Source organism: Zootoca vivipara, chromosome 1, assembly GCF_963506605.1.
Source record: "Zootoca vivipara chromosome 1, rZooViv1.1, whole genome shotgun sequence".
Taxonomy (NCBI): domain Eukaryota; kingdom Metazoa; phylum Chordata; class Lepidosauria; order Squamata; family Lacertidae; genus Zootoca; species Zootoca vivipara.
This window is the reverse complement of record NC_083276.1, coordinates 103104287-103131115: the sequence shown is the minus strand read 5'-3', so window position 1 is coordinate 103131115 and position 26829 is coordinate 103104287. Positions and strand designations below refer to the sequence as shown.

The window sequence follows — 26829 nt, the reverse complement described above, 5'->3', positions numbered from 1 at the left end:
CAATGAAACAGTTGATTCAAGACTTGAGTCTAACTGGGAACTAAGTTCAACTAACTTAGTCTGGCTCCAACCCATACTTTACTTACATACAGAGGTCAAAATGACACAGAAGAGTTTTGTTCTGTCCTGAAGCCATTTTACATATTTCAGAAATTTGGTTTAGCTACATTATGCATTTAAAATGTACAACCAAGAACGTAATAACTAAATATCAATATGTAGCTTTCAGAGCATATGGGTAAATCCACAAGCATTTGCCAGCCTGAGTATTTTGGAATGGAAACTGAATGTACACAATACAGTAGTACCTCGGGTTACAAACGCTTCGGGTTATAAACTCCGCTAACCCGGAAGTAGTACCTTGGGTTGAGAACTTTGCCCCAGGATGAGAACGGAAATCGCATGGCAGCGTCAGCAGGAGGCCCCATTAGCAAAAGCATGCCTCAGGTTAAGAACGATTTCGGGTTAAGAACGGACCTCCGGAACAAATTAAGTTCATAACACGAGGTACCACTGTATATTGGTTGAAGATCTGTCCATTGCAAAGACTAGATCCTGTTAAGAGGACTTTCCTGGATCTTGTTATGGAGATACTGTTTTTGCTGGTTTATCATATACCCTGTTTCCCCGAAAATAAGACATACCCATAAAATAAGCCGTAGCAGGATTTCTAAGCATTTGCGCAATATAAGCCATACCCCGAAAATAAGACATAGTGATAGGCACAGTTCTGGAGGGCGCCAAGGAAGAGGCGAGGCTGAACGCGCAATAAAAAATAAGACATCCCCTGAAAATAAGCCATAGTGTGTCGTCTTGAGGAAAAATAAATATAAGACAGTGTCTTATTTTCAGGGAAACACGGTAGTTAAGTGGTTGTTTTTTTGGGGGGAAATGCCAGGAAAGCTTTTATTGTGAGCAAATTCAGGCCTGGGTTATTTTTAAATCTTTCTGAAGGCATCCTTTCAATAATACAAAAAAATATATGAAAGAAATGGAATAGCAAAATATAATTTCCTGTGAAGGAATTGCAGTTTTATTTTCTTTAATCTTTTGAACAGAGAAAATATCGTCAGCATCCAGACACTATTAAGTTTACACAAATTGAAGATGACCCTGTTGTAGTACAAGCTAAAATCAACCAAGCTCAAAGGAGTGATGTAAGTATTGGCACATGTTGTCTGCTTCTGTGTTGGTTAACTTTATTCTGGAATCATCATGGGATCAATTAACCCAATAAATCATTATTTTAGGGTTGTTGTTGTTTTTAAAGTTATATACTATTGTTCATACATCTTTCCATAATAGTTAGCTGATTTAAAAAAATCCAGATGGTTTTTATTGTATCGTTTCATGTATAACTATTGTGAACTTCTCTGATATTTTCTATGAATAGTGGTATATCCTTTGGTGAATTCCCACAAATCCCTTCCACCGATGGATGGACATCATTGGATACCACCCCTTAGTTGCGATTCAACTAGAAAGTGCACTTTCTAAGCATAAAACTGTACAATAAAACATAGTGAACTTTAAAGTATTCTACACTAAAAAAGGTAAAGGGACCCCTGTCCGTTAAGTCCAGTCGCGAACGACTCTGGGGTTGCGGCGCTCATCTTGCTTTACTGGCCAAGGGAGCCGGCGTACAGCTTCCGGGTCATGTGGCCAGCATGACTGAATATAATATTCCTTGATTTATGTTCTAGGTAATTTATAAAGCCAAAAATGAAGATGTGATTCATAAATATCACCTTCCAGCAGATGCTCCTCAGTTTCTCCAGGCAAGGGTTAATGCCTACAATCTTAGCAACGTAAGTTTCTTCTCAATTCATTTTTATGCAACACACACAAATCTTAAATTTTAAAGCATAGATGAATAGCAACCAACTGTAGCTTCAGTGAAACATTCTCTTCTCCTCCAGAATTGCTACAAACTGGGGTTGGAAGATCTGAAATCGAAGGGATATGACCTAAGAATTGATGCTATTCCCATTAGAGCTGCCAAGGCTGCTAGACACGCGGCCAGCGATGTAAGTATTCTTGTTTCAAAGAGGCATTGAGCATGAGGGGGGAAATAATAATAATAATAATAAAATGGTGCTGGTATGATGATTTTATAGCAATCCTTGGTTCAATTACTTGATTCAAGTGCAGGGATGGGTGGCCTGAGGGCCTCAGCCTTTCTCTCTGTGTAGCGTTGGCAAAAAGGAAGGGTGAGTTTCAGGGAAAACAGCAGTGGGAAAGATGAAATGTATGGAACAACAGAAGGAGGCTGTTTTTGAAGGAGCAGCCCTTTGCAGCTGAACAGGTCAAAGAAACCTGTCCCTCCCTCAGCATCCCACTGGGAAGGGAAGATGAGGCAGAGAGAAGGAGATAAAAGGAACAGACTCCGAGGAAGAAGAGAAAGGGCTGGGGCAGAAAAGGGTGTGTTGGGCTGTTCACCAGGAAAACAACCTCACTTTTGATATTTTTGTATGTGTGTCCTGACAGTACCAGTACAAAAAGGACTATGAATTTGGCAAGGGTAAACTGGTTGGCTTCCAGAGTCTCCAAGACGACCCCAAGCTGGTCCATTATATGAATGTTGCCAAGATGCAGTCGGACCGGGAGTACAAGAAAGCTTACGAGGAGAGCAAAACCAAATACAACACTCCGCTGGATATGGTCAACGTTGTCGCTGCCAAGAAAGCCCAGGACATTGCTAGCAACACAAATTACAAACACATGCTGCACCATTACACGTTGTTGCCTGATGATATCGCCGTGGAACGGTCCAAAAACATGATGCAGATTCAGAGTGACGTAAGTGCGTCCAAAGAGGTGGGTGGTGTTTTTTTAAGTGTTACCTGTTCATGTGATTGATTGTTTTCTTTTCATTCTTTTTCCCACCCAGAATCTTTACAAGGCAGACTTTAACAGCTGGATGAAAGGTATCGGGTGGATCCCAATTGGTTCAATGGATGTAGAGAAAGTTAGAAAAGCAGGAGATGCTTTGAATGAGAAGAAGTACCGCCAGCACCCGGACACCCTCAAGTTTACCAGCATAGTAGACTCGCCTGTCATGGTCCAGGCTAAGCAGAATGCACTGCAGCTCAGTGATGTGAGTAGCCCTAATTGAAAGATGCCAGAACAAAGCAATGAACAATATCTATGAAGAAATGGGACATTGTATGAGGTGCTCATACATACACAATCTGGAGAAATAATCCGCATTTGTTTGGGAGATACCTGATCCATCTTTTTTTGGGGGGGGAGGCGGGAGATAGATATTCACATAAAACACTAAGCTGAAAAGACTCTAATGAGGGAGCTGCCCCGCCCTCAGATGTATGACAGAAGGCAGCAAAGTCAAGAGCCTTGTCATTTGTTGCACTGCAGCTAAGGCGCTTTCTACCCTTAGCTCAGGGGTGGGGAAACCCAGGCCTGGGGACTATTCTGTCTGGCCCCCAGGACTCTTCTCAAATCATACCCATTACCTAGGTCACATCCCCTCACTGGCCTTGCTTAATGCCCTGACTGGAATGTGCCATTGAACTGTGGTGATGTATCTTGTTTGCCTGGATGCAGAGATGGGGATGCAGAAAAACTGGTTTCTGTGTGCCTGGGGTGTAGCCTACTGTTTACAAAAGTAAGAGTCACTCCCAGTGCCCCACCCACTCTTGCCTCTGGCCCTGCCTACTCCTGGCATGCATCTCCTGCCCCTGGTAGGTTTTCCCATGAAGGGCAGTGCCAGATTTACGTATACAGTACGCTAAACAAGCTATAGATTAGGGCCCCACTCTCTTGGCCCCCCCCCCAAAAAAAATTTAAAGGAAAAAAACAACTGGATGTACATTTCCAAAATATGAGATAAAAAACAAATAAAATAAAACCTACATACCTATTAGGTCCATAAATTACCATATAGCGTATATTCAACACAAAAAACAGCGACAATTTGTTGTTGACAAAGGACAGCTGGACATATAAAGGGCCCCATTACCTTCAGTAGCTTAGGGCCTCATCAGACCTAAATCCGGCCCTCCTGAAGGGCATCTTGTTGCATGAGCAGATAGACACTTTTAGTTTCCAGCCACTATTAAGGACAAAGTTTACTGCCTGATCCTATGACTGTTTATTTGGAAGCTGAGTCCTATGCTTTTTCAATGCAGCCCACAGTGTGTGTGGCCTTGCAGTCTAAGACATTTAGCCATCTCATTGTATTCTGTGGGACATTTTCCTTGGGAACAGATGAGTTTATTATTATCCCATTCCTTTTGTTTGTAGATACTATACAAAACTTCCGGAGAAGAAGTCAAGCACAAATACCACTTGCCTTCAGATGCCCCTCAGTTCATCCAGGCTAAATACAACGCAGCCAACATCAGTGATGTAAGTCACTTTTTTTTTAATTAAAAAGAGAGAGATGTCTTTCATTCATGCTTTTGGTAAACAAATGCAGATTTAGATGTTCAAAAATTCATTCTGATATAATAGAAACCATGTGGCTATAATAATGTGGCGATAACATTTTGATTAAAGCTACTCCTAGCTGCATGGTGTAATAAGGGAATGGGGTCAGACAGCGAATGTCATGGCAGCATGGGATATGCACCCATCACGATGAACGACTACAGTTTAAAGTTGGTGGGATTCAACTAGCTGCCTTTGGCAGGTTTCCTGATAGGCTTTTGAGTTCCTGACGTTTGATTGCTCAGGGTTCTGGAGTGCATGGAAGTCCTTGTGTGCCTATGGACATCTTTCACATGTTCAGTTGAATGTTTAGATGTTACCTGGGAGGAGACATGGCCAATGGGGTTGTTTTAACAGTGTTGAGAATGTACAGCCTCTCTCACCACCGCTGTCCACGGGTTTTCATGTAACTTATTCCCTAGTCATTCTTCATAGGAGTTGCAGCCTAAAAGTTGATATTCCTTGCTTTCTGTGACGGTAGATTCTGAGTTATTGATCAGTAGTTGCTTGAACTACTTGCTAAATATGTGAATATCATTTTTTCCCTTCCCAGAGCTATTATAAACATGGCTATCATGAACTGATAGCCAAAGGACACAGCGTATCAGGTGATGCGATTCCAATTACTCTGGCCAAGGCTTCAAGAAACATTGCTAGTGATGTAAGTACCCACATCTGCTAAGTCTTGTGCAAGTTACCAAAGTGAGTTTGGGGGATGCTGCCATCCTCTGAATATTCCCTGTGTGCAACATCCCTTCAAACACCTTCCCTCACCACATTGGATCACCAGGTTTAGCAGCTCCTTACTCACTCAACCTCCCTGTGTTTCAATGGGGCATCATCTGCTCCTCCTTCCCTTGCTCTATTGCGAACCAACTGCCTTCTGCTATGAATTCCCCTTCCCCACTGAATGGAACACACTCAACAGGAAGCAGAACATGTTCTTATTCCAAGGCAAAGTTCACAAACCAAAACACCTACTTCCGGGTTTGCAGCATTCTAATCCAAGTTGTTCATAAACTAAGCTGTTCTTAAACCAAGGTATTGCTTTTACTAGTAAAACTGAATGGGTGATTGTATAAGAACTGAACACAGCCCAGAGATTTTTTTTTTGAGAAGGCTGTGAGCCTAGAGAGAATATGGATAAATTTTTACTAAATATATTTGGGTGGTGCAAGATTCCAGGGGTTCCAGATCCTTATCCAGGGTTTGTGTTTCCTTCAGAATGAGGTGTAGCAGGGAGGTTCACAGCATTAACACCCCAAGAAAGCCTTGCTTCTCTCAGTGCAACAGCCTTGGATTCAAACAGAAATGAAACATTATTCTGTCTCTCTGGCTTCCTAGTCTTCAGCTTTTTCTTCTGGCTTCTAGCTCAGATCACTCAACTCTCATCTCTTTGTCTTTCTAACTACCAGCCAGTTGAGGGAAGGGGCCCACCCATTTGCCCTCTGGTGCTGAGCCACTTCCTATGTCACCTTAATGTCCATTTCCCACACTGTCACCTCCCCTGGAAGCTCCCCTGGAAGAATTAGAAAGGGAGCCCAGGAATTGAAAGGGTCTCAGCATACAACCTACTTCCCCTATCCCCGCTCAATAATTCACAACAATATTCCATTACTCGTCTCCCCACTGACCTCAGTCATTTGTACGGGCTCTTTCCCATAGGCGACTCCATTTTAGAAGAGTTCCTATTGGGGAAGTACTTGATGTCTCACCTAGGGGATAGTTCTTTCATTGCTTGTATAAAAATGGGTGCTTTGAGTCTGGATATCCACACACAACTTCTCTCTCTCTCTCTCTCTCTCCCACTGGGTCTCTAGTACAAATACAAAGAAGCCTATGAAAAAGCAAGAGGGAAACATGTTGGTTTCAGAAGCCTGCAAGATGACCCTAAGCTTGTCCATTCTATGCACGTGGCAAAGATGCAGTCTGAACGGGAGTATAAGAAAGACTATGAGAAGAGCAAGACTTGCTATCACACACCTGTGGAGATGGTCAGCATCCAAGCTGCCAAGCAGGCTCAGGATATCGCCTCTAATACTCACTACAAACACCTGCTCCATCGTTATACCTACCTGCCAGATGCCATGAATGTTGAACTGACAAGGAACATGATGCAAATTCAGAGTGATGTAAGTATTACTTTTTTAAAAAAAAATGTCACATTTCATTGCAGTATTTCGACATCTTGGTTGAATGATGTGATGGAGGGATTAAAGGGTTGGTTGCAGGTGTGAAGGCTGTGCTGGTGAGCCTATTGGCTTAAGTGGCAGTAAGCATTGGGTAAGCCTTAATCTTGGATGGAGGGGAGGACATAGCCTCTGCCTGCCCCTCCATGGGAAAGGATATCCTGTTAAAGGGATCTGGGAGGAGCTGCTTCTGTCCGGACACCCAGGCAGGGGCTAGGGCAGGCATAGACAAACTCTGCCCTCCAGATGTTTTGGGGCTACAACTCCCATCATCCCTAGCTAACAGGACCAGTGGTCAGTGATGATGGGAATTGTAGTCTCAAAACATCTGGAGGGCCGAGTTTGCCTATGCCTGGGCTAGGGCCATAGCACTCCTCAGACAGGGATCCCTGTAGGTCATAGGGCCCCCCAAGTTTGGGTTGACCCTAGAATACACCTCCAGCAAATGGGTTGCAGTAAAATGGTATACCCAATGCCTAAGCCAAAACCTTCACATCTGTAATCAAGACAGTTGTGGCCTATTTGACCAATTGTTACCTTACACTTGTCCTGTCTAGTTATGTTACTATATCAGGGTGAGGGGGTCATGGGGCCTTGGCATGCAAACATATGGACAATGCAGAATGAGCTAATTAAAGCAAGGACTTCAAGTTGATTGGGCAGCAAGGGGGTGGGGAGGCTAAATTTCCTGGAGACATTTTCCCCACTTTAGAACAAATAAAAGAATGCTTTTTGATTAGTGAATGGGTAGAATTTGGGTGGGAGAGGTGTTTTCAAATAAAACTTTAGAAAAATGGCATTGAAATATTGCAGTATGTGTAACAAGTAGCCTACTTCAGGAGTGGCATATATGTAGTTAGTCTGCAACCACCTAAACCATTTTATTTGTCCTGGTAGATACAGATGTATCTAGTCAGGTGGAATGTATTTATTCTAGAAAGAAATGAAACTGCTGTGTATTTCTGGTGCTTTTAAAATGTTATCCCCTCAATGCCTGTCTTTTGAATTGCTCCTTCTTTTTACCCACAGAACATTTACAAGCAAGACTATAACAGCTGGTTCAAAGGAATTGGGTGGAGTCCTCTAGGTTCTCTGGATGTAGAAAAAGTTAGAAAGGCAGGAGACGCATTAAATGAAAGGAAGTACCGCCAGCCCCCAGACAAATTCAAGTTCACAAGCTTAATGGATGCAATGCCGATGGTTTTGGCTCAACACAACACCAAACAGCTAAGTAATGTAAGTTCATGCCACTGCAATATTTTAAGTCCCTATTGCAGCCATCAACGAATACAGTGGTACATTGGTTCTCAAACGCCTTGGTTCTCAAACTCCGAAAACCCGGAAGTAAATGTTCCGGTTTCCAAACGTTTTTCGGAAGCTGAACGTCCAATGCAGTTGTTGGCTATTGTTTCTGGGGCACCTGCACAAATCAGAAGCTGTGCCTTGGTTTTCGAACATTTCAGAAGTCAAACGGACTTCCGGAATGGATTAAGTTTGGTGCTTTTGTTTTTGCTATTTATTTTGCGTTTTTCTTTTTGAGGCTTTTTCGGTTAATTTGTTTTTTACTATGTGGAACACAGTTCAGCTCCTGATTGATTGATTGTGTGACTGTGGAAAGGGATAAAAGCTCCCCATCCAAACAATGACTATCATCAGTGCAGGATTTTTTTTTTCATTTTTATCATCTACAATACTGTCTTATTTATTTCATAGTATAGTGCATTGATTATTTTATTTCATGCATCAATGGTCTAGTTAGATAGTAAAATTCATGTTAAATTGCTGTTGCTTTTAAAAGTCTGGAATGGATTAATTTGTTTTGCATTACTTTCTATGGGAAAGCATGCCTTGGTTTTGGAATGCTTTCATTTTGGAACTGACTTCTGGAACGGATTAAGTTTGAGAACCAAGGTACCACTGTAGTGTTGCTGAGATAGAAAGCGTTCACAGTAAATGTTCATCGTGGTTGCAGTTCAGTGTCTTAACTTCAAGGCATTCCTGCCAAGGTTATCTCGTATTGCCCATTTGGCTAACCACAGCCTGCAGAAGCTGAGAGAACTGAAGTTGACAGGTCCATCCATCCCAAATCTACAATGAGGTACCGTGCACCAATCCAATGAAATGATGCATGTGCTGTTTTCCTTTTAGATAACGTACAAGCTGGAGGGTGAGAAAGCTAAGCACAACTACCACTTGGATCCAGATGTTCCTGAGTTTATTCAAGCAAAAGTCAATGCCTACAATATAAGTGATGTGAGTATTCAATAAGCAGAAATCAAACTGATCTTTCAGAAAGTGAATTGTGTGTCTTAGTCTTATTAGCCTTACACATCCCCCCTCCCCTCTATTAGCTGAACACTTGTGTCTCGGTAGCAGTAATGGTTGGGGGTTCTGTTTTGGAGTGAAGCTGCCGACCCTTTTTTATTTTATTTTAAAAAATTATATCATTGTGTTTGCTGTATACACATACCTTGTGGATCACCCTTAATAATGTCAGAAACCCACATGGATGTTTTTGCTCAGCATACTAGAATAATATTGCCCTTTGATTGTGCCGCTAGGATTCTTCTTACTATGAATATTCATTCTTCTTTTTAAGCATTCTTACAAAGCGGACTATAAGAAATTAATTGCCAAAGGGTATGATCTGAAGCCTGATGCCATTCCTATCATTGCTGCAAAAGCTTCGCGAAACATTGCCAGTGACGTAAGTTGAATCTAGATAAACATTCAGAACTGTCTTGAACATATAAAGCTGCTTTTGACTGAGTCAGTTTATTTGCCTGCCTAGTAAATGACACCCTTTAGGATGCAAGGTATTCCCCGCCTGTCTAGCCCTGCCACCTGAGATGTGTCAAGGATTTAACCTGGGGTCGTACGCATGCAATGCTGATGGACCACCTCAAAACTATGCCTTCGAACATTTAATAAAGTTAATTGGATATTATTTGTTCAGCAGAATCAATTTTTTCTTTGTTTACCGTTATTCCCAGGAATGCATCTACATCAGTAGGGGGGGGGGATTACTAATCAATTCATTATTCGTTTGAGAAATTTCAAGCAGAAAGAGACAAACTCCTTTTGGGGGTGGGACAAGGGAGACCAAGGCACCATCCAGGTTCTGCTTATAATTTTTTCTTGGGTCATCTATGGTGACTAATTGTGATAATTCCTCAGACAACTTTAGGCCTTTTTCTGTGAAATCTGGGAGATTGGACAGTATTTCTCTTTCAAAATAAAAGCACTAGGGACTGTCATTATCTGCCACCTCCAATACCTCCAAAGAGAAAGAGGGTAGGAGGCTTAGAGGGAAGGGAAGGGAAAGCAGGACATGAGGGGACCAAGAAAGTGGAAAATATAGTGTTCTGGACTTAGGTAAAAATAATTAAATATTCACAAATTTAAAATTACTTTTAAAATGTTGGAAAGGGTGTGAAGGCCAGAGCATAATAGTAAGGGTGGAGACAACAATAGAATAACAAATATCTACTGTTGTTCTACTGTTGTTGTTTTTTCCAGTGTGCAGAATGAATGTCTGCCCGTTTAATTTTTGTTCCTTTGACATGATTTCCCCCTAGTACAAGTACAAGGAATCATATGAGAAAGATAAAGGAAAGCAAGTTGGGTTCCGCAGCCTGCAAGACGATCCTAAGTTGGTCCATTATATGAATGTGGCCAAACTTCAGTCGGAACGTGAATACAAGAAGGACTACGAAAGCAGCAAGACCAAGTATAACTTGCCCATGGACATGTTCAGTGTGGTAGCTGCTAAAAAGGCCCAGGAAGTGATCACCGAAACAAACTATAGAACATCTCTGCATAATTACACCCTTTTGCCCGATAACATCAGTGTGGAACGGTCAAGAAATATGATGCAGATCCAGAGTGATGTATGTATTCTCAAGATGTAGTTGTTGTTTGTTCTTGATATCTTAATTAATTTATATACCACTTGATTGCCAAGATGGGTTTCTAAGTGGTTTACAAGTATAAACACCAGTTATACCAATTAAAATATAGACATTCATAATTAAAATATGCAGTAAAAGCATAAGCCATAAGAGATTCCCATTAAATCATTAAAATATGAACCACCATAATTAAAATATGTAATAAAGCAATCCCATGGTGATAACAAGGTTGTGGAGGTTGTTAGCAGCTTGGGAAGTCTTAAGAGAGGATGCTCTGCTGGACCTTTTGTCCTGCTGCATCTGTTCTGAGTTTCTGTCCGGGTTCAGATAAGGCTGATTAACCTAACCTTGGGATTGGGTATCCTCTGCTTTCGTCACACTTTTAGAAATAATATTTCCCACACAAGCCAAAAATTAACCTGTTGGGATTAATGGACTTCAATAAAAGATGGAGCAGTAGAGATGGGCTCACATCCCATTCCTTTGAGGTGGATGGAGGGAGTAGTGCATAACTAGCAGTGGGTGTGGATCCGAGGACCAAAACGGAAAAGCCAAAGTCAAAAGTGGGTGGAGGAAACCCAGTCTCTTCTCTCTCCCCTCTCCTCTGTCACACACAGACCCTCATTCAGACACAATTATCCAGACACAAACCTCACTCAAACACGTCTTATCTCACTCAAACACATCTATCTTACCAATTCTTACCTTACACTCAAACACATCTTATCTGTATACACATAACCAAGGGGGCCAAATTGAGTAAAATATGGGAGGGGGGGCTCATGTAAGCCTCACCCCACATAACTGATTGCAATGCACACCATTTGAATGACAATACCCATCAACTTTGGGGAGGGCAGGCCCCCACAAATATTCTATTGGGGCAGGGGGCTGCCCCTAGCAGTTGGCTCCTATGTACACAACCATCTACCAATGCAGTTTAAGCTCACAATCTGGCACCAGGGTAAATTCATTGCTTTGGGGTATTGTGAAGGTTGAAACAGATCTATTCCACTTCAAATTATTTCCCTTTATTTCCTTCCTTTGAAGAATCTTTACAAAGCAGATTTCAATAGCTGGCTGAGAGGAGTAGGCTGGGTGCCGATCCAGTCTCTGGAAGTGGAGAAGGCAAAGAAGGCCTCCGAAATCATTAGCGAAAAGAAATATCGCCAGCACCCAGACAAGCTGAAATATACTATTGACATGACTGCTATGGATCAAGTGCTGGCGAAACAAAATGCCGTTACTATGAACAAGGTAAAGCAAAGAAAAACCTCAGAGGGATATGGCTCATTTTTGAAATATAAACTTTGTCTCAAGAGTTTAGAGTCAAAGTAACAGATGTGATTTCTCAGTGTTGTTCACCAATGAAGTACTACTTACCTAAGTCATTTGTGTAAAAGTGATTGATTTTGGTGTACCTGATGAAGTTGCTGGACAGTAGATTGACCAAAAGAAAATACTACTAACTTTGCACAATGCATATTCAAAAAATAATTAAATGCAATTACATTTAAATGTATTGATTTATTATATACAATTGAAGTAAAATCGACTATGATTAAAGTAAAATAAATATGTACTCTGGCTGCTGGGAGAAACACTGGTAATCAGCAGCAAGTTGACTGATGGTTTCACAATACAGTGGTACCTTGGTTTAATAACAGCTTAGTTTATGGACAACTTGGATTAAGAACGCTGCAGACCTGGAAGTACGGTAGGTGTTTTGGTTTGTGAACTTTGCCTTGGAAGCAGAACATGTTTCGCTTCCTGATGAGTGTGTTCCATTTGTAAATTGAGTCCCCCAATGCTATGGGAAAGCACGCCTTGGTTTAAGAACGCTTTGGTTTAAGATCGGATTTCCGGAACGGATTTAGTTCGTAAACCAAGGTACCACTGCCGTGAAATCTGCCACATGGACAAAAAAGAATCAATACAGGCCAGTGTCTTCATGGATGTGGATGGCAGGGATTGGAAGTGTATGATGCTGCCTTCCTGTGTTCAGTTGCCTGGGAATAAGTTCCATTGAACTCAGTAGGTCTCACTTCTGAGTAGACCTGCCTGCGATTGTGCTGTGAGATTCACACCAAAAGCCCCTCCTCACTTGTCTTGTGCCATGGTGCATAAACCCAGAGTAAAATCAAGCAATTATGCTTGCCTTTGTGAAGGTTTAGGGATACAAGAAAACTCTGTTGTTAAAAACTTAAGTGGGAGTACATTATTGAGTTTTGTAAGAAAATTTAATCTAATGTGGTAAACCGAAGATAGGGTTTTGATTTGCGGACTCATCCCTGCAAGGTGGTGATCCTCTCTGATATGTAACTTCTTCTGGAGGCTAGCCTAGGATCTCTACTTATTTCAGAGGGGCATATGTAAAATTCAGTGCACATGAATGGCCGAGAATGTGTAACCCCGATAATTTACAACATGCAAAAGTAAAAACAGAGAGTGACATCTTTAAGTCTACTCTTTTTTTAATGAACTGCAGAGACTGTACCATGAAAAATGGAACAAGGAGAAGACAGATATTCACGTGATGCCCGACACGCCAGAGATAATCTTGTCCAGGTTCAACCAAGTCACCATGAGCAATGTAAGATTTCCAATGACAAAGAGTATTCTACCTCCCATTCTGTATACCAAATATATGAGAAGTGTGTTTTGTTTTTAATTTACAACCTCCCCTTTACCAATCTTCCCTTCTTCCTTTTTTTTTGAACAGAAACTATACAAGGCTGGCTATGAAGAAGACAAAAAGAAAGGCTATGATTTGAGGTCAGATGCTATCTCAATAAAAGCAGCCAAAGCTTCAAGGGATATTGCAAGTGATGTAAGTTTAATTTTTGCGTTGCCTTCATGAGAAAAGACTGATTTATCCCTAGACTTACCATTCTCAAATAGCCCTTCCTCCCATGTTTGGATACCTTATGTTCTCTGGGTCCACCTGGGCAAATCTGAGAAATGGTTCTTATTATACTATTGCTTTCATAAGCTTTTGTTTGGAGCCCATGGCTTTTGAAAATCACCTACTCAAAGACGACCCTGCAAGAATATGTTTCTTTGTACTCATTGCACTTACCTCTAGCACAGTTGTAGAGCAATGAAGAAAAGATAGAGATCATTTACTAGGGATTAATGGTGGCCCCTACTCTAGAGCAATCCCTACCCTAAATTATGGCCACAATTGTGCATACAAAATAAGGCTTACTGATTTTAAAGAGCTTAAGGGTACTTTATTAGATTGTGGCTGAAGTGTATACAAGTCCTTTGGGTCGATGGTTTCACTTATTATTAAATGGGCAAGGGGATTAATTAAAGTTTTTGAATTTAGCACTTTGGGAGGAATTCAGTGTTGTGCTAAGGTAATTGTGCTATCAGGGGAATCTTGCCAGAGGGAATGACTCTCCTGCATGCTATTCAGAGCTTCCTGGGAGAAGGAAAGCCCTGTTCACAAGCAGAAAGTCTTTGCACAGTGCTTCCACTAACAAGATCTATCCTGTTTGCTTGTTTGGGGATCCTTGTGCATAATAATGATTCCAAGCCTTTTCATTATAGGGTTTTTTTTAAATTAAAAAAAGCAACTCATAAACTTATTTGAAATGTAAAATGCTTGTTTTGCCATGTTCAGTAAGGTGGTGGTCTTAACTGAGTTTCTCTCTCCCCCTGCCCCCCACCCCACCTTTCCGCTTACAGTACAAATACAAACTAGCCTTTGAGCAAGCCAAAGGGAAGCACATTGGATTCCGTAGTCTGGAAGACGACCCTAAACTGGTGCACTTCATGCAAGTTGCTAAGATGCAGTCGGAGCGTGAATACAAGAAGGACTATGAGAAGTCAAAGACCTGTTTCCACACCCCAGTTGACATGTTCAGTGTGGTTGCAGCCAAGAAAGCCCAGGAAGTGGCAACGGATACAAACTACAGGAATATTATCCACACGTATAATGTTTTGCCTGATGCTATGAACCTGGAACTGGCCAAAAACATGATGCAGATTCAGAGTAATGTAAGTGAAAGACTTTGAAAAACCATTGAATGATAGATTTAGACCAGGCATCCCCAAACTGTGGCCCTCCAGATGTTTTGGCCTACAACTCCCCCGATCCCTAGCTAACAGGACCAGTGGTTGGGGAAGATGGGAATTGTAGTCCAAAACATCTGGAGGGCCGAAGTTTGGGGATGCCTGATTTAGACTATTTAACCCTCCAAATCCATATGTCCAAGGTGAGGGGGGGGGGCTTAGGCACCTGGAATATTCTATATGTCATGTAAAATAGATTATAAATGTAAACAACAACAAGAATTCACCGACAGCATATGAATAAATCTGGCTTACCTGACCCAACAAGTTTACCTGACTCCGCCCCCCCCTCACCATAGCTGCCAAGTTTTCCCTTTTCTCGCGAGGAAGCCTATTCAGCAGAAGGGAAAATCCCTTTAAAAAGGGGTAACTTGGCAGCTATGCCCCTCACAAATGCAAACAAGCCCCTCTGCAGCCAACCACAGACCACCAACCACACCCTGCCCCCCCCAATACCTCTCACTACCAAGGAAATGTAATAAGGAAATAGAAAGAGAACCTACCCAGTTGACACTGACACAAAACCCCACATGTATACTATACAAAATAATATAAGCCTCACCACACTACCCCTCCCCCCTCTTCTTCCCCCACCTTATACTGGACTCAACTCTAATGTCTCACAACAAGTGTAACTGATTTGTAAGGAAGACTGTACAACCTGAAAAAATAGATAAGGCATGTACTTTTGTAAACCAAGAAAACATTTAATAAAAATATTTTTTAAAAAAGTAAATGTAAATGTTTACATGTTCCTATAATCATGCATAGCAGTGTAGTCTCAGACTGAAGAAGACGGCTATGTAAACAATTTTGTGGTGATAATTTTGAAAGCAACAATACAGCACAATATTGGTTTGCATTTTAAAGTTTTGAAGTGCTTACAAAAGAAGCAGGCTAAATATGAAGCCGCTATCCTGAAAAGGTACAACTTAGCTGATTAGTACAAATAAACCACGGCAAAATGTGACAGATTTCTTTTCCTGCTGAGGCAGTGCGTGCAATTTTTGCAAGTAAACACTGCTGCATTAAAAATAAACTAGCAGTGTATATAACATTTCTCACCTGTTTAATTTAATTTTGTCTCCAGAACCAGTACAAGGCAGACTACGATGAGTTCATGAAGGGGGTTGGATGGATTCCATTAGGATCTTTAGAAGCCGAGAAGAACAAGAAAGCCATGGAGATTGTCAGTGAGACGAAATACAGGCAGCATCCAGACAAATTCAAGTATTCTATCAAGATGGATTCTATGCCCATGGTCCTGGCTACACAAAACGCAAAGACCATGGACGGGGTAAGCAAATAAGCCTAGCACAGGAAACCGGCTGCTGAGCAGAAACTTGTCCTGCAATTTCACAAACAAATTAGCCCCACCAACTAATCTGTGACTTGTTGACTTAATCGAGAACTGGAAACACACAGAAGTTAAAATTCATAAATGCATGATGATAGGACAGTTCTGCAGGAGGTAAACTTTCCTACTTTGCTGATTTTATAATATTGCATAAATTACGGAGTAATACTTATAGGCCACCCCCCTCAATTTCATTATTCATTTTACAATATTTCCTGATCAACAAGTTGTTACTAATAATGACATTGCTTTGATATAGTAAGACTTACTGGTGTGGTCAGGGTTGAATTGGTTTGTGTTCTTCCACCACCTCTCCTTTCTTTGATTTCTGTGTCATTTTTTCGCACGCTAAAACTGCTCTATGTATGTGGCAGTTTAGGGTGCCTGTTTCTCTCCTCGTGACAAGATGAATTTATCTATTACCCTACTCTAAGATCAGTATGCCCCTGGGTCATGTGAGATCACACCCAAGCCTAAATTTCACGTGTCTCTTTTCAAAGGAGGTTTGCCAACATTACGAGGCAAAACATTTACAAAAGAGTCTCTGCTGGTTGGTCTTCTTGTTCCAAGGCGTTACAGAAAAGTAGCAATAGTTAACTAATTATTTGGTTTCCCTGGATAATATTTTTCCGTGGAATTGTGTTTTTTATAGAGTTGCTCCAGATCAACAAACAGGTTGCACATGCTTGCTGTTTGCTTTGTGATTCCACAAGTTGCATGTGAAGACCTTTAAACCTCCCCCTTAAATAAATTCAGACAAGACTCAAATTTTGGTTTTGGTTTTTGGCAGAATGTACACCACAACTTTATTGATTACAGCAAGTGAGTGGTTACATAGGCTCTGGTTCGACTAGCTCCCTGCACCGTTCCAGGTAGTGCTGACCCAGGGCACCACCATAGGTCAGCCTAGGGTGAACACCCGGATAGGCAGAAAGCTGGGAACAGGCTATGTCCATCACCCAGATGTCCCCCTGGACTCAGGCACGGGTACAACCCCCTCTCAGGGGTTGACCAAACCATTTGAGTCCCTGGATTCCTTTAATGGAATACCCTTCACATAGGGATGGCGAGAGTGTTCCCCCATCCCTATCACCTATCCGCAACCTTACAAGTCGTGATGATTTGCTACGCAGCAGGCGAAACCCAAATGGCACCAGCCAATCTGCCAAGTGGGGAAAATTCCTGCGGTGCCCCTGTCCAACGACAGACGACACACAGAGGTATAGCAAGGTCAAGCGCAAGACCCTAAAAGTAGGGAGAGGTGGGTGGGTGTTCCGATGCACAGACCAAAGCGGAAGCTCTGGGTCACATGCATGGGTATATATAGGTCCCTCGATCCATTTAGACAGTGTCCCATTGGCCTGATTGAGCCCTGCATCGAGGGACCTACCAATCGGGTATTGTGGCTATCCAATCGTACCCACCCACAACACAGGGTTTGGTTGCCAGGTCTCACCGTAACATCTCTTTAAGGGAGGACTCAATAAACAAAATGAAGCCTGATTTATGCTGGCTTGTGCTGTCAGAATCTAAAGTTTTAGGCAGGACATGGAACACTAGGCTTAACCAGCCTGAAAATTGTCCTGTGCATTTTTTAAAATTAAGAATTGGTTAGCTAATAGATTTTTAAAACTTGTAATCTAAAAAGGTGTCTCCAGTTATTCAGGTAGCAGGGTTGTTTTTAAATATATATATAAATTGGATCCCAACCAAGGGTGATATTCAGCTAAGTCAAGTGAAACCAATGGATTTAAGTAACTTAAATCCACTGATTTAATGGGTCTACTCTGAGTATGATTAATATTTGATATCCCCTTGTTAGTTGGGCAAGGCCCATTAATTTTAGATATTCTAGACATTTATTTAGTGGCAGCTTTTTCAAATGTGTAGCAAAGCAAAAGGGTCTAATGCATCTCCTATTAGAGGAAAATAAACAATTGTAAGTGATTTTTAGAGGTGGTGATATAAGTTTTGCTTTGCCTTTACAGCACCTTTACAAAAAGGACTGGGAAGCAGACAAGATCAAGATTAACATCACTCCGGATATCCCTGAGCTTATTTTGGCAAAAGTCAATGCATTCAACATCAGCAATGTAAGTATGAGGGCTAGGTAGATCGTTGGGGTTGTATTCTGCTTTCGTGTAGTGCTAAAGATAAAAAGGTAAAGGGACCCCTGACCATTAGGTCCAGTCGTGACCGACTCTGGGGTTGCGCGCTCATCTCGCATTGTTGGCCGAGGGAGCCGGCGTATAGCTTCCAGGTCATGTGGCCAGCATGACAAAGCCGCTTCTGGCAAACCAGAGCAACTGCTAATGAGGTGATTAGCTTGCATAAAGAGCTATTACCTTCGGGGTATAGTCCTGCATTATGATTCCCCATTGACACAGTTTATTAGAGTATTTATAGCCCACCTTTAATTTCATTTTTCCAAACAACTTTAAAAAACAACACATAAAGTAAAATCACTATAATAAAAAATACAGTTGACAAGACCACTAAATGGAGACAGCAGAACAAACAGTAAAAAGAAGCCTGCAGATAAAATAAAAGTCAAATGACTATTCACTAAAAGCCTGAGTGAACAGAAAAGGCATATCCTGTCATCTGAAGCTCATTAAAGAGGGTACGATGTGAGTGAAGCCAGGGCATCACTTCAGGAATTGCCCTTTCTATGCCTATATATGGAGTAACCGGGTGTGGAACTGAACCTTTGTAAATAAAGCAAGCAGAATTATGGTGGTCAATTATGGCTTGCAATAATTTTGTAGATCCAAAGAGTTTGGGCTCCTCTTGAAGAGACTCTCACAACTATGCGCTGATCCAGAAATCCAGTCCTTGACTACAATGGATGTGGAAATACACTGGAATTGATGAAAAATGTATTTGAGTTCTTAGGAATGGATGCACCAAGAGCCACATAAGAAACATTGTCTAATACGATAGGTTCATTATTGCAGAGCAGTGCTTTCTTAAAGTCTTTTCCAGATCGTTTCTGATATGTGGTCAAGGTAAAAAAAAATAACAAAAAGCAAAGGTAGCCATGTTGGTTCATAAGAAAGATGCCAAAACCCACAGTGGAGCAATCCCTTTCTTAAGCCAACCAAAACGTCATAAAGCAGTTTACAAACATTTATGTTCTCCATAACTCCTTCAGAGGTTTTGAACTACAACTTGGATGTTAGTCTAAAACATCCGATGAGCAGAAGGTTGTGGGATGGTGGTGCCAGATGATAAAAAAGCAAGGGAGAGAAGGGGGAGAGAAATGGTTTGTTGATGTTGAAGCCATGGAGTCACTTAGTCACAACATTATGGTTCAATGTGGGATAAGGTAGCAGGCAATCAAACGAGGCTCTGCTAGGTGCTATGCAGTTTTCATACAGCACTGCAGGTTGCTGAGAAGAAGAAACATACAATGGTTGACCCCCCTATTTTTGAAAAATATAAAATCTGGCTGCTAACCCAGTCCTGGCTCCATCATTAGGTGAAATATGCAGGATCCTTGGTAGGTGGAAAGCATGAATAAAGAGAAACTAAATTTTCTGTTAGCCCGAACTGGAGATTTAATTTTAGGTGTAATGCTAGGTAGAAAAAAAGGCAATGAAAGCCCAAAAAGGTCAATGAAAGCTTTACTTAGCAGTTGGATAGAATGTTCTCTCCATACAAAAGCATGCACTGCAAAGCCTTCATTATTTTGTTTCTTTGAATACACAGAAAATGTACAGACTTTCCATGGAAGAAGATAAGAAGAAGGGATATGATTTGAGGGCTGATGCAATCTCCATTAAAGCTGCTAAGGCTTCCCGAGACATTGCCAGTGATGTAAGTTTTTAAGGCCAAAATATTTAAAATTAGGCTACTCTAAAAGCTGAAGCTCATACATTGCATCAGATCCAAAGCTTTTGTGAGCAGAAAAACTGTTCCCACTGACCCAATGGGTCTGGAGTCCCACTTTGTCCTACGCCACTGAAAATCTGCTCTAGAAGGTTTGGGTCCTCTCCAGAACAACAGGGGAGGTGGTGCTGGGGAGTACAGTGTGGGGAGCTTATACAAAGACAGCCTTATTTGGGACAAAATGGTGAGACACCTTTGGATCTGACCCACTGTCATATTTTATTAGTTTTTAAGTTGAACCTCATGTACCCTTTTGATTTCATTATCACAGATGAAGAAATGTTTGTATTTCTAACCTTCCTGACATTAAATTTTACTTCCTTGCTTATGTTCTGTTTGTCTTCTTCTGTGCAGTACAAATACAAACTGGGATATGAAATGGATAAGGGCAAGCTTGTTGGCTTCCGCAGCCTCCAAGATGACCCAAAGCTTGTTCATTTCATGCAAGTAGCTAAGATGCAGTCGGATCGCGAGTACAAGAAAGCCTACGAAACCAGCAAGACCAAGTACCACACCCCGGGCGATACTTTCAGCGTCATGGCTGCCAAGGAAGCTCAAGCAAATATCACCAACACCAACTACAAAAAGCTCCTCCACAAATATATCCTCCTGCCAGATGCCATTAATGTAGAACTGGCAAGAAACATGAACCGGATTCAAAGCAATGTAAGACCTTGCATTCTCTTTTCACGACCAGCCAGTGGCTATATTTCTCATGTGTTTATGCAGATGGTTTATGTTGCTGCAACCAAGAGCTGCTCAACTTTGGCTGTGTGTTATTCTCTCCTACCTGCAGCATGAATACAAACAAGATTACAACGAATGGTACAAAGGACTTGGTTGGAGTCCTGCTGGGTCACTGGATGTTGAAAAGTGTAAGAAAGCCACTGAAATTGCAAGTGATTCGAAGTACCGCCAGCATCCAAGCCATTTCCCATTTAAGAAGCTGATGGACTCAATGGACATGGAACTTGCGAAACACAATGCTGGTGTCATGAATAAGGTGACTGTCATTACCCAATGTGAAAAGAATCTGTCTTGTTTGGACCAATTGGGTACATTTGGAATTTTGAGAGGGTGCTGTTAGTGCCAGTCACAAAATGGCTGATGTAGGGACATGGCATAACAAAATGTCTGCCCTGGTGTTTAGCATAATACAAAATGGCCACTGCTGAGTGTATGGCATAAAACAAAATGGCTGCTGTGAGGTGTGACATCATACCAAATGACTACTATATCTAAAAGTGTAAAAAAAAAACTTTAAAATTAGTATGGCAACATTACTGCATGTATAAATGGACAATTGCATTGATTTATTTTGTTTTATTTTCCCTAATAGCATTCATATATAGATGCATGGGAGAAGGATAAGACGAAGATTCACGTGATGCCAGATACACCTGACATTATGCAGGCCAAAGCAAACAAGTACAATTACAGCCAGGTATAGAAATATGTAACAATGCGTTGTGTTGGTTAATATACTATTCGTATGCAAATTCTCTGGCTCAGATATATTTTGTTAGCTGTTCCAATTGTATTTGACATTCACCTGAAGTGAAATTTGAACCAAGTGCTTCATGTCAGACCAAACATGAGGAGTTTTGAAGCAAGCCTAGATTAGTGGTCACACTAGTGAAATTTCTCAGGGCTATCTGCACCCCTCTGTATTGTCACCACATTTTATCTAAAGCGACATTTTAAGGGAATTTCAGAACCTTCCTGCCCCCCTTTGAATGAACAACAGGGAAAGCAAAGAGTTGGGGAAACACTAACAGAATTTCTCAAGGGGTCTCTGAACATAACGAGATTGTCACCAGATTTCACCTCAAATGAAATCTGAAGAAAATTTTAGGATTTCTCCTTGGGCAATACTAGAATGAGTTGAAACAGGTGGTGATATGCCTTTTTTTAAAAAATGCCTCTCCTCCCTGTGAAAAGCAACTCCTGTTTCAGCAATAGCCTTTTGAAAAAGAAAAAGCCGGGGCTGCAAAAATTAGGGCTGCAATGTTTACCCATTTTTGTGGCATTGTGACATCTCCCTAGCTTCATGATCCCTGCTTGGCAGGATCATATAGCCAGCAAGACTCCTTTTTGCGGTGTTGAGGGATGCGGGGTGTGTGTGTGTGCCCAAACATCTGCCAGCTGAGGCAATAAAGATTGGGAGTGAGCCACTGTGAAAAAGGCTTAGGAGCATCTTTTGAAGAGTATTTCAAGGGGCTCAATCATTCACACACACACACCCTTTTTTTTTGCAACAAAAATGTTCGCTCATGAAATTTAATTCTGGCCTAGCTATAATAGCGCAGGAGTTTTGAGGGAAGCTAAGACCTATTTGGTGTTCCTTGTGCAATTTCTTAACTGTTCCACGCTCAAATATTCCAAAAACATATTCTTATATATTCTTTTTCCAGTGGAAGAAATGCCTGTTATGTTTTGAGTTGTTGTTGTTTTTGTTGCTCTTCTTGCTTTCCATATTAGAAACTGTATAAACTTGGATGGGAAGAATTGTTGAAGAAAGGTTATGACCTCACCGCTGAAGCAATCTCAGTGAAATCTGCAAAAGCATCGAGGGACATCGCTAGTGATGTAAGTAGTACTGTAGTACACCTTTGATGCATTCAGTCACGTTCTCTATGACTCAGTCATGTAAATGGTTTTCAGGGCCAGAGCTTGTTGCATTCCATCGAACTTCACCCTCGCATCACTCTTCCAGGTACCCTGCCAACTGGGTGAATGCAAAGTACTTTCTCCCTCACCTCTGAGGTGCCGTGTTGTGTATACCAGCAGACCAGCCAAAGCACCTATGGTTCCCTTGTAGAATAATAGATGTCCTTCCGTATGATTTCTCCAAGGTCCCCTATGAAGAAAAAGTCTTATCACTGCCCCTCATGTAGTTATCAAGCAATTTTTAATGAAGGCAGGCTATTGGTGGTGGAATCTAAAAGGTAAAGGGATCCCTGACCATTAGGTCCAATCATGACCGACTCTGGGGTTGCGGCGCTCATCTCGCGTTATTGGCCGAAGGAGCCGGCGTACAGCTTCCAGGTCATGTGGCCAGCATGACAAGGCCGCTTCTGGCGAACCAGAGCAGCGCACGTAAACGCCGTTTACCTTCCCGCCAGAGCGGTACCTATTTATCTACTTGCACTTTGACGTGTGCTTTTGAACTGCTAGGTGGGCAGGAGCTGGGACCGAGCAACGGGAGCTCATCCTATCACAGGGATTCGAACCACTGAGGTTCTGATCAGCAGGCCCTAGGCTCTGTGGTTTAACCCACAGCGCCACCTGTGGAATCTAGTTTTCACCAAAACATGCCAGGCTGGGAGTGTAGTGCTGCCACTGTGCTGATTTTTGGGGGGGCCTGTTTCCAGAGCAGCCTTATGGCATGTCTACTGACAAGTAGGGCCCCCTTGAGTTCAAGGGGGGGCTTGCTCCCAAGTGAATGAGCGACCTGCTTTGCTTTTGAATCAGCAGCAACCACAAAAGGCCACATTTGCAAACAGTTCTGACATGGCGCCTCCATTGGGATAGATCTGCTAACGATTCCGGATTTTGTCGTTCCTGTCTTTGCAACAAACTTTGTTTGTGATTTCAGTACAAGTACAAAGAAGGTTACCGCAAGCAACAGGGGCATCACATTGGAGCACGCAGCATACAGGACGACCCCAAACTTGTGCATTCTATGAATGTAGCCAAGATGCAGAGCGAAAGAGAATACAAGAAAGACTTTGAAAAATCGAAGACCAGGTATTCCAGCCCCGTGGATATGCTTGGAGTCTTACTGGCAAAGAATTGCCAGAAGCTGGTCAGCGATGTCGATTACCGCCATTTTCTGCACCAGTGGACATGTCTCCCGGACCAAAATGATGTCATCCATGCTAAGAAAGTATATGAATTACAAAGTGATGTAAGTCGTATTTATAAACCATATCTTGCTTTGGGGGATCAGAAATGATATTTGTTTGTGAAGGCAGATTTCAAGGCTCCTCCAGCCTCTTACCTACCCTAATGCTGGTAGGTCCCTGCTTACGTCCTTCATTCTCCCTGACATCTTATTGCTCTTGTTCATCCTCGTTTTTGCTATTTCTGGAATATGTTCCCAATCTTTTCTGATACCCAGCTTGCTTAATCTCTTAATTCGTTTTTTGTCAAACTTCTTTTCTGAGTTTTAAGGTGCCTTAAAAACAATGTCTCCCTTGCCTCCCCTCCTGCACTAGTCTTCTCAGTGTGTACATTTTTGGCCATGTTCTTGGCCATACTTACTTGCTTTTCAAACTTTGCAGAACTTTGTATGCTTTATTTGTATGCTTTATTTAAATAACAAGCCAAATGATAGAGGTACCTAAGGAAACCCAGCCAGATGGGCAGGCTATAAATAAATAAATACAATTATTATTAATAAAATTATTATTATTATTATTTATTTATTTATTTATTATTAACATATGTCGGGGGAATAGGAATAGGACCAAAAGTTAAAATCCTCTTCAGTGTTATTTGCAATACCAAATGGATCTCATATATGTTTTCTTCCTTGCTAGAATGCATACAAAACAGATCTTGAGTGGCTGAAAGGCATTGGATGGAACTCATACGGATCTCTAGAATCGGAAAAGAACAAGAAGGCTTCTGAAATTCTAAGTGAAAAGAAATATCGCCAGCCTCCAGACACCGTTAAATTCACAAGTATCCCTGATTCAATGGAGGTGGTTTTGGCAAAGGAAAATGCCAAGCATAGGAGCGATGTAAGTATTCTCAGCACAAGTATGTGCTGCTCTCGAGGAGCAGGTGTCAGCAGCGGGAATATCGGCTGTGAATGGTAGTGGGGAGGAGTGAGCGAGCGAGTGAGTCGTGCGCTGTAGCATAATTAACTGCTTTACAGCACATCCAATGCATGTCTACTCGGACATAAGTCCCCACTGTATTTAACTGGGCTCTCTGGGGAGCATGTTCAGGACTGCAGCCTTAATTAGTTCAAGAGTACATTCCTTTTTTGCTTGGAGTTGGCTTCAGGTGAACATGCAAAGGATTCTGTAGCAATTTTGATCAGTGCATTTTTATTTTCAGTTTGATGAATTTGGTATAAAAATGGAAATTCAGTTTCTGGACCTAGGGATTTATTTAGGAAAATGATAGGGTTCCCCCCCCCCCGTAAGCATATCCTGTGAAGGAGGATATAATTACATTTGTTTGGTACTGAGCAACTCTCATCTCCCGATTCTCCCCACAACAAGGCACCAGCAGGGGTGCCAACTTGGATAAAATATTGTTGGGGGCGGGGGGAGGTAAGCCCCGCCCCTGATAATCGCATGATGCAATGTACACACACACACACCATTTGAATGGCAATGTCCATCATCTTTGGGGGCCCTAGCCCTCCAAATATTTTATTGGGGGATGGCAGCGGCGGACAAAGGGACCTCAGCCCTAGGAGTTGGCTCCTATGTGCACCAGGTATTCAGCAATGTCTCAAGGTGCATGGTAGCACAATACCTGCCAGCACAAGTCCTGCACAGTCTCTTTCGCAAGGTTTTGCACAACATGCCACAGAACGCCTTCCACTTGGGCAATGGCCTGCCCAACATTTCACATTGGCTTGATGTACTTTTGTACTGTGCTGAAGTTGGTGTTTGTTCTTACTGGCCCATTATTATTATTATTATTATTATTATTATTATTATTATTATTATTATTCACTCTTTCCATTCTTTCTAGAAACTTTATAGAGAAGCATGGGATAAGGACAAGACTCAGATCCACATCATGCCTGACACTCCTGAGATTATCCTGTCCAGAGCCAACTTAATTAACACGAGTGATGTAAGTATGATGCTGGATAGCACAAGAGGATGCTTGAACTGTCTGTTTTCTTGTTGGGCTTCCACAGTGATTAACTTTCTGATGGTTCTCTCATTAGAAACTCTACAAGTTAGGATTTGAAGAATTGATAAGGAAAGGCTATGACCTTCCACTCGATGCCATATCAATCAAGGCTGCAAAAGCATCTAGAGATATTGCCAGTGAAGTAAGTATTTCATTCCACTGGTTAACAGCAAAATGGCAATGCTGCTTATTAAATCTTTGATTCAGCACATTGTTAACGTTGTGAACTATCTAAGGGATGTGTGTGTATATACATTTAGTTATGCATATGTGCACTCACTGATTTTCTTTTTATTATATTTATCAACTAAACCTTAAGGGGGGGAATTGTTTTGAAGTTTCTCAAAAAATAAATGCAGTGCTTTGTATAATCATTAAAATAGCTGAGATGAATGAATTTTGATTTGAAAAGTGTCAGCTTTTGAACACATATAAATATGAATGTAAATCAAAGCCTGGCTTCAGCTTCTCTCTTATTTCTCTTTTGTAAATTGGAATGCTATCTTGAATCAACATTCATGATATGATAAGTTCCCTTGATGAATAAAAAATAAGTCCTAATAGTGAGCAATTCAAAGCTCCTTCCAGCTCTGAGCCAGTCTGTAGGAGAAATAGGAAGAGGCAGAAGTGCTGCTGTGCTGGCAGATTGGTAGAAGGAACTCCATGTTAAGTTATTGTATTAATGGTTTAATAAATACTTTGTTTATTGGTGGGGCAATCTTATATACCTGGGAGGAGATCTGCCACATCCATAGCCCTATTGGCTCAGTGGGATGGGTTGGCAGCATTTTCATCCTTTTGTTTGTTTTTTACCTTCCCACCCCCAGTTGCAGATAATGGAAAGCTATTAACTTTACCAGCTCCAGGGCTGGCGTAGCTTAGAGAGCCTTTTTTGTGTGTATCAGGATAGCAATGATGGCTTAGGTTCCTGCACATCCAAGCCTGTCCCTGACGCACCCCTGGAATAGTCCACTTTGAGTCTTGCAAATGTACCCAGGATCTTCTGAGGTAGAATTGCCATTTTGGTTCAGACAGGCAAACCTTAACACAGAAGGATGGTTAAATT

At 41.6% G+C, this 26829-nt stretch overlaps 1 protein-coding gene across 48 annotated transcripts in view; it reads left to right on the top strand.

Annotated features, from left to right (window-relative positions):
- The window catches only part of NEB (nebulin), a 165752-nt gene that overhangs the window by 36712 nt on the left and 102211 nt on the right, over positions 1-26829 (top strand). For all 48 annotated transcript variants that reach the window (XM_060279866.1, XM_060279768.1, XM_035131587.2 and 45 more), the window contains 27 exons: positions 1059-1157; positions 1704-1808; positions 1920-2027; positions 2488-2799; positions 2891-3097; positions 4264-4368; positions 5003-5110; positions 6270-6581; positions 7668-7874; positions 8787-8891; positions 9238-9345; positions 10217-10528; positions 11600-11806; positions 13038-13142; positions 13272-13379; positions 14243-14554; positions 15720-15926; positions 17975-18079; positions 19698-19805; positions 20232-20543; positions 20674-20880; positions 21217-21321; positions 22359-22466; positions 23476-23787; positions 24422-24625; positions 25596-25700; positions 25798-25905. In XM_060279866.1, coding sequence (XP_060135849.1) covers positions 1059-1157; positions 1704-1808; positions 1920-2027; positions 2488-2799; positions 2891-3097; positions 4264-4368; positions 5003-5110; positions 6270-6581; positions 7668-7874; positions 8787-8891; positions 9238-9345; positions 10217-10528; positions 11600-11806; positions 13038-13142; positions 13272-13379; positions 14243-14554; positions 15720-15926; positions 17975-18079; positions 19698-19805; positions 20232-20543; positions 20674-20880; positions 21217-21321; positions 22359-22466; positions 23476-23787; positions 24422-24625; positions 25596-25700; positions 25798-25905 — 4701 coding nt within the window. The remainder of the gene's footprint in view (positions 1-1058; positions 1158-1703; positions 1809-1919; positions 2028-2487; positions 2800-2890; positions 3098-4263; positions 4369-5002; positions 5111-6269; positions 6582-7667; positions 7875-8786; positions 8892-9237; positions 9346-10216; positions 10529-11599; positions 11807-13037; positions 13143-13271; positions 13380-14242; positions 14555-15719; positions 15927-17974; positions 18080-19697; positions 19806-20231; positions 20544-20673; positions 20881-21216; positions 21322-22358; positions 22467-23475; positions 23788-24421; positions 24626-25595; positions 25701-25797; positions 25906-26829) is intronic.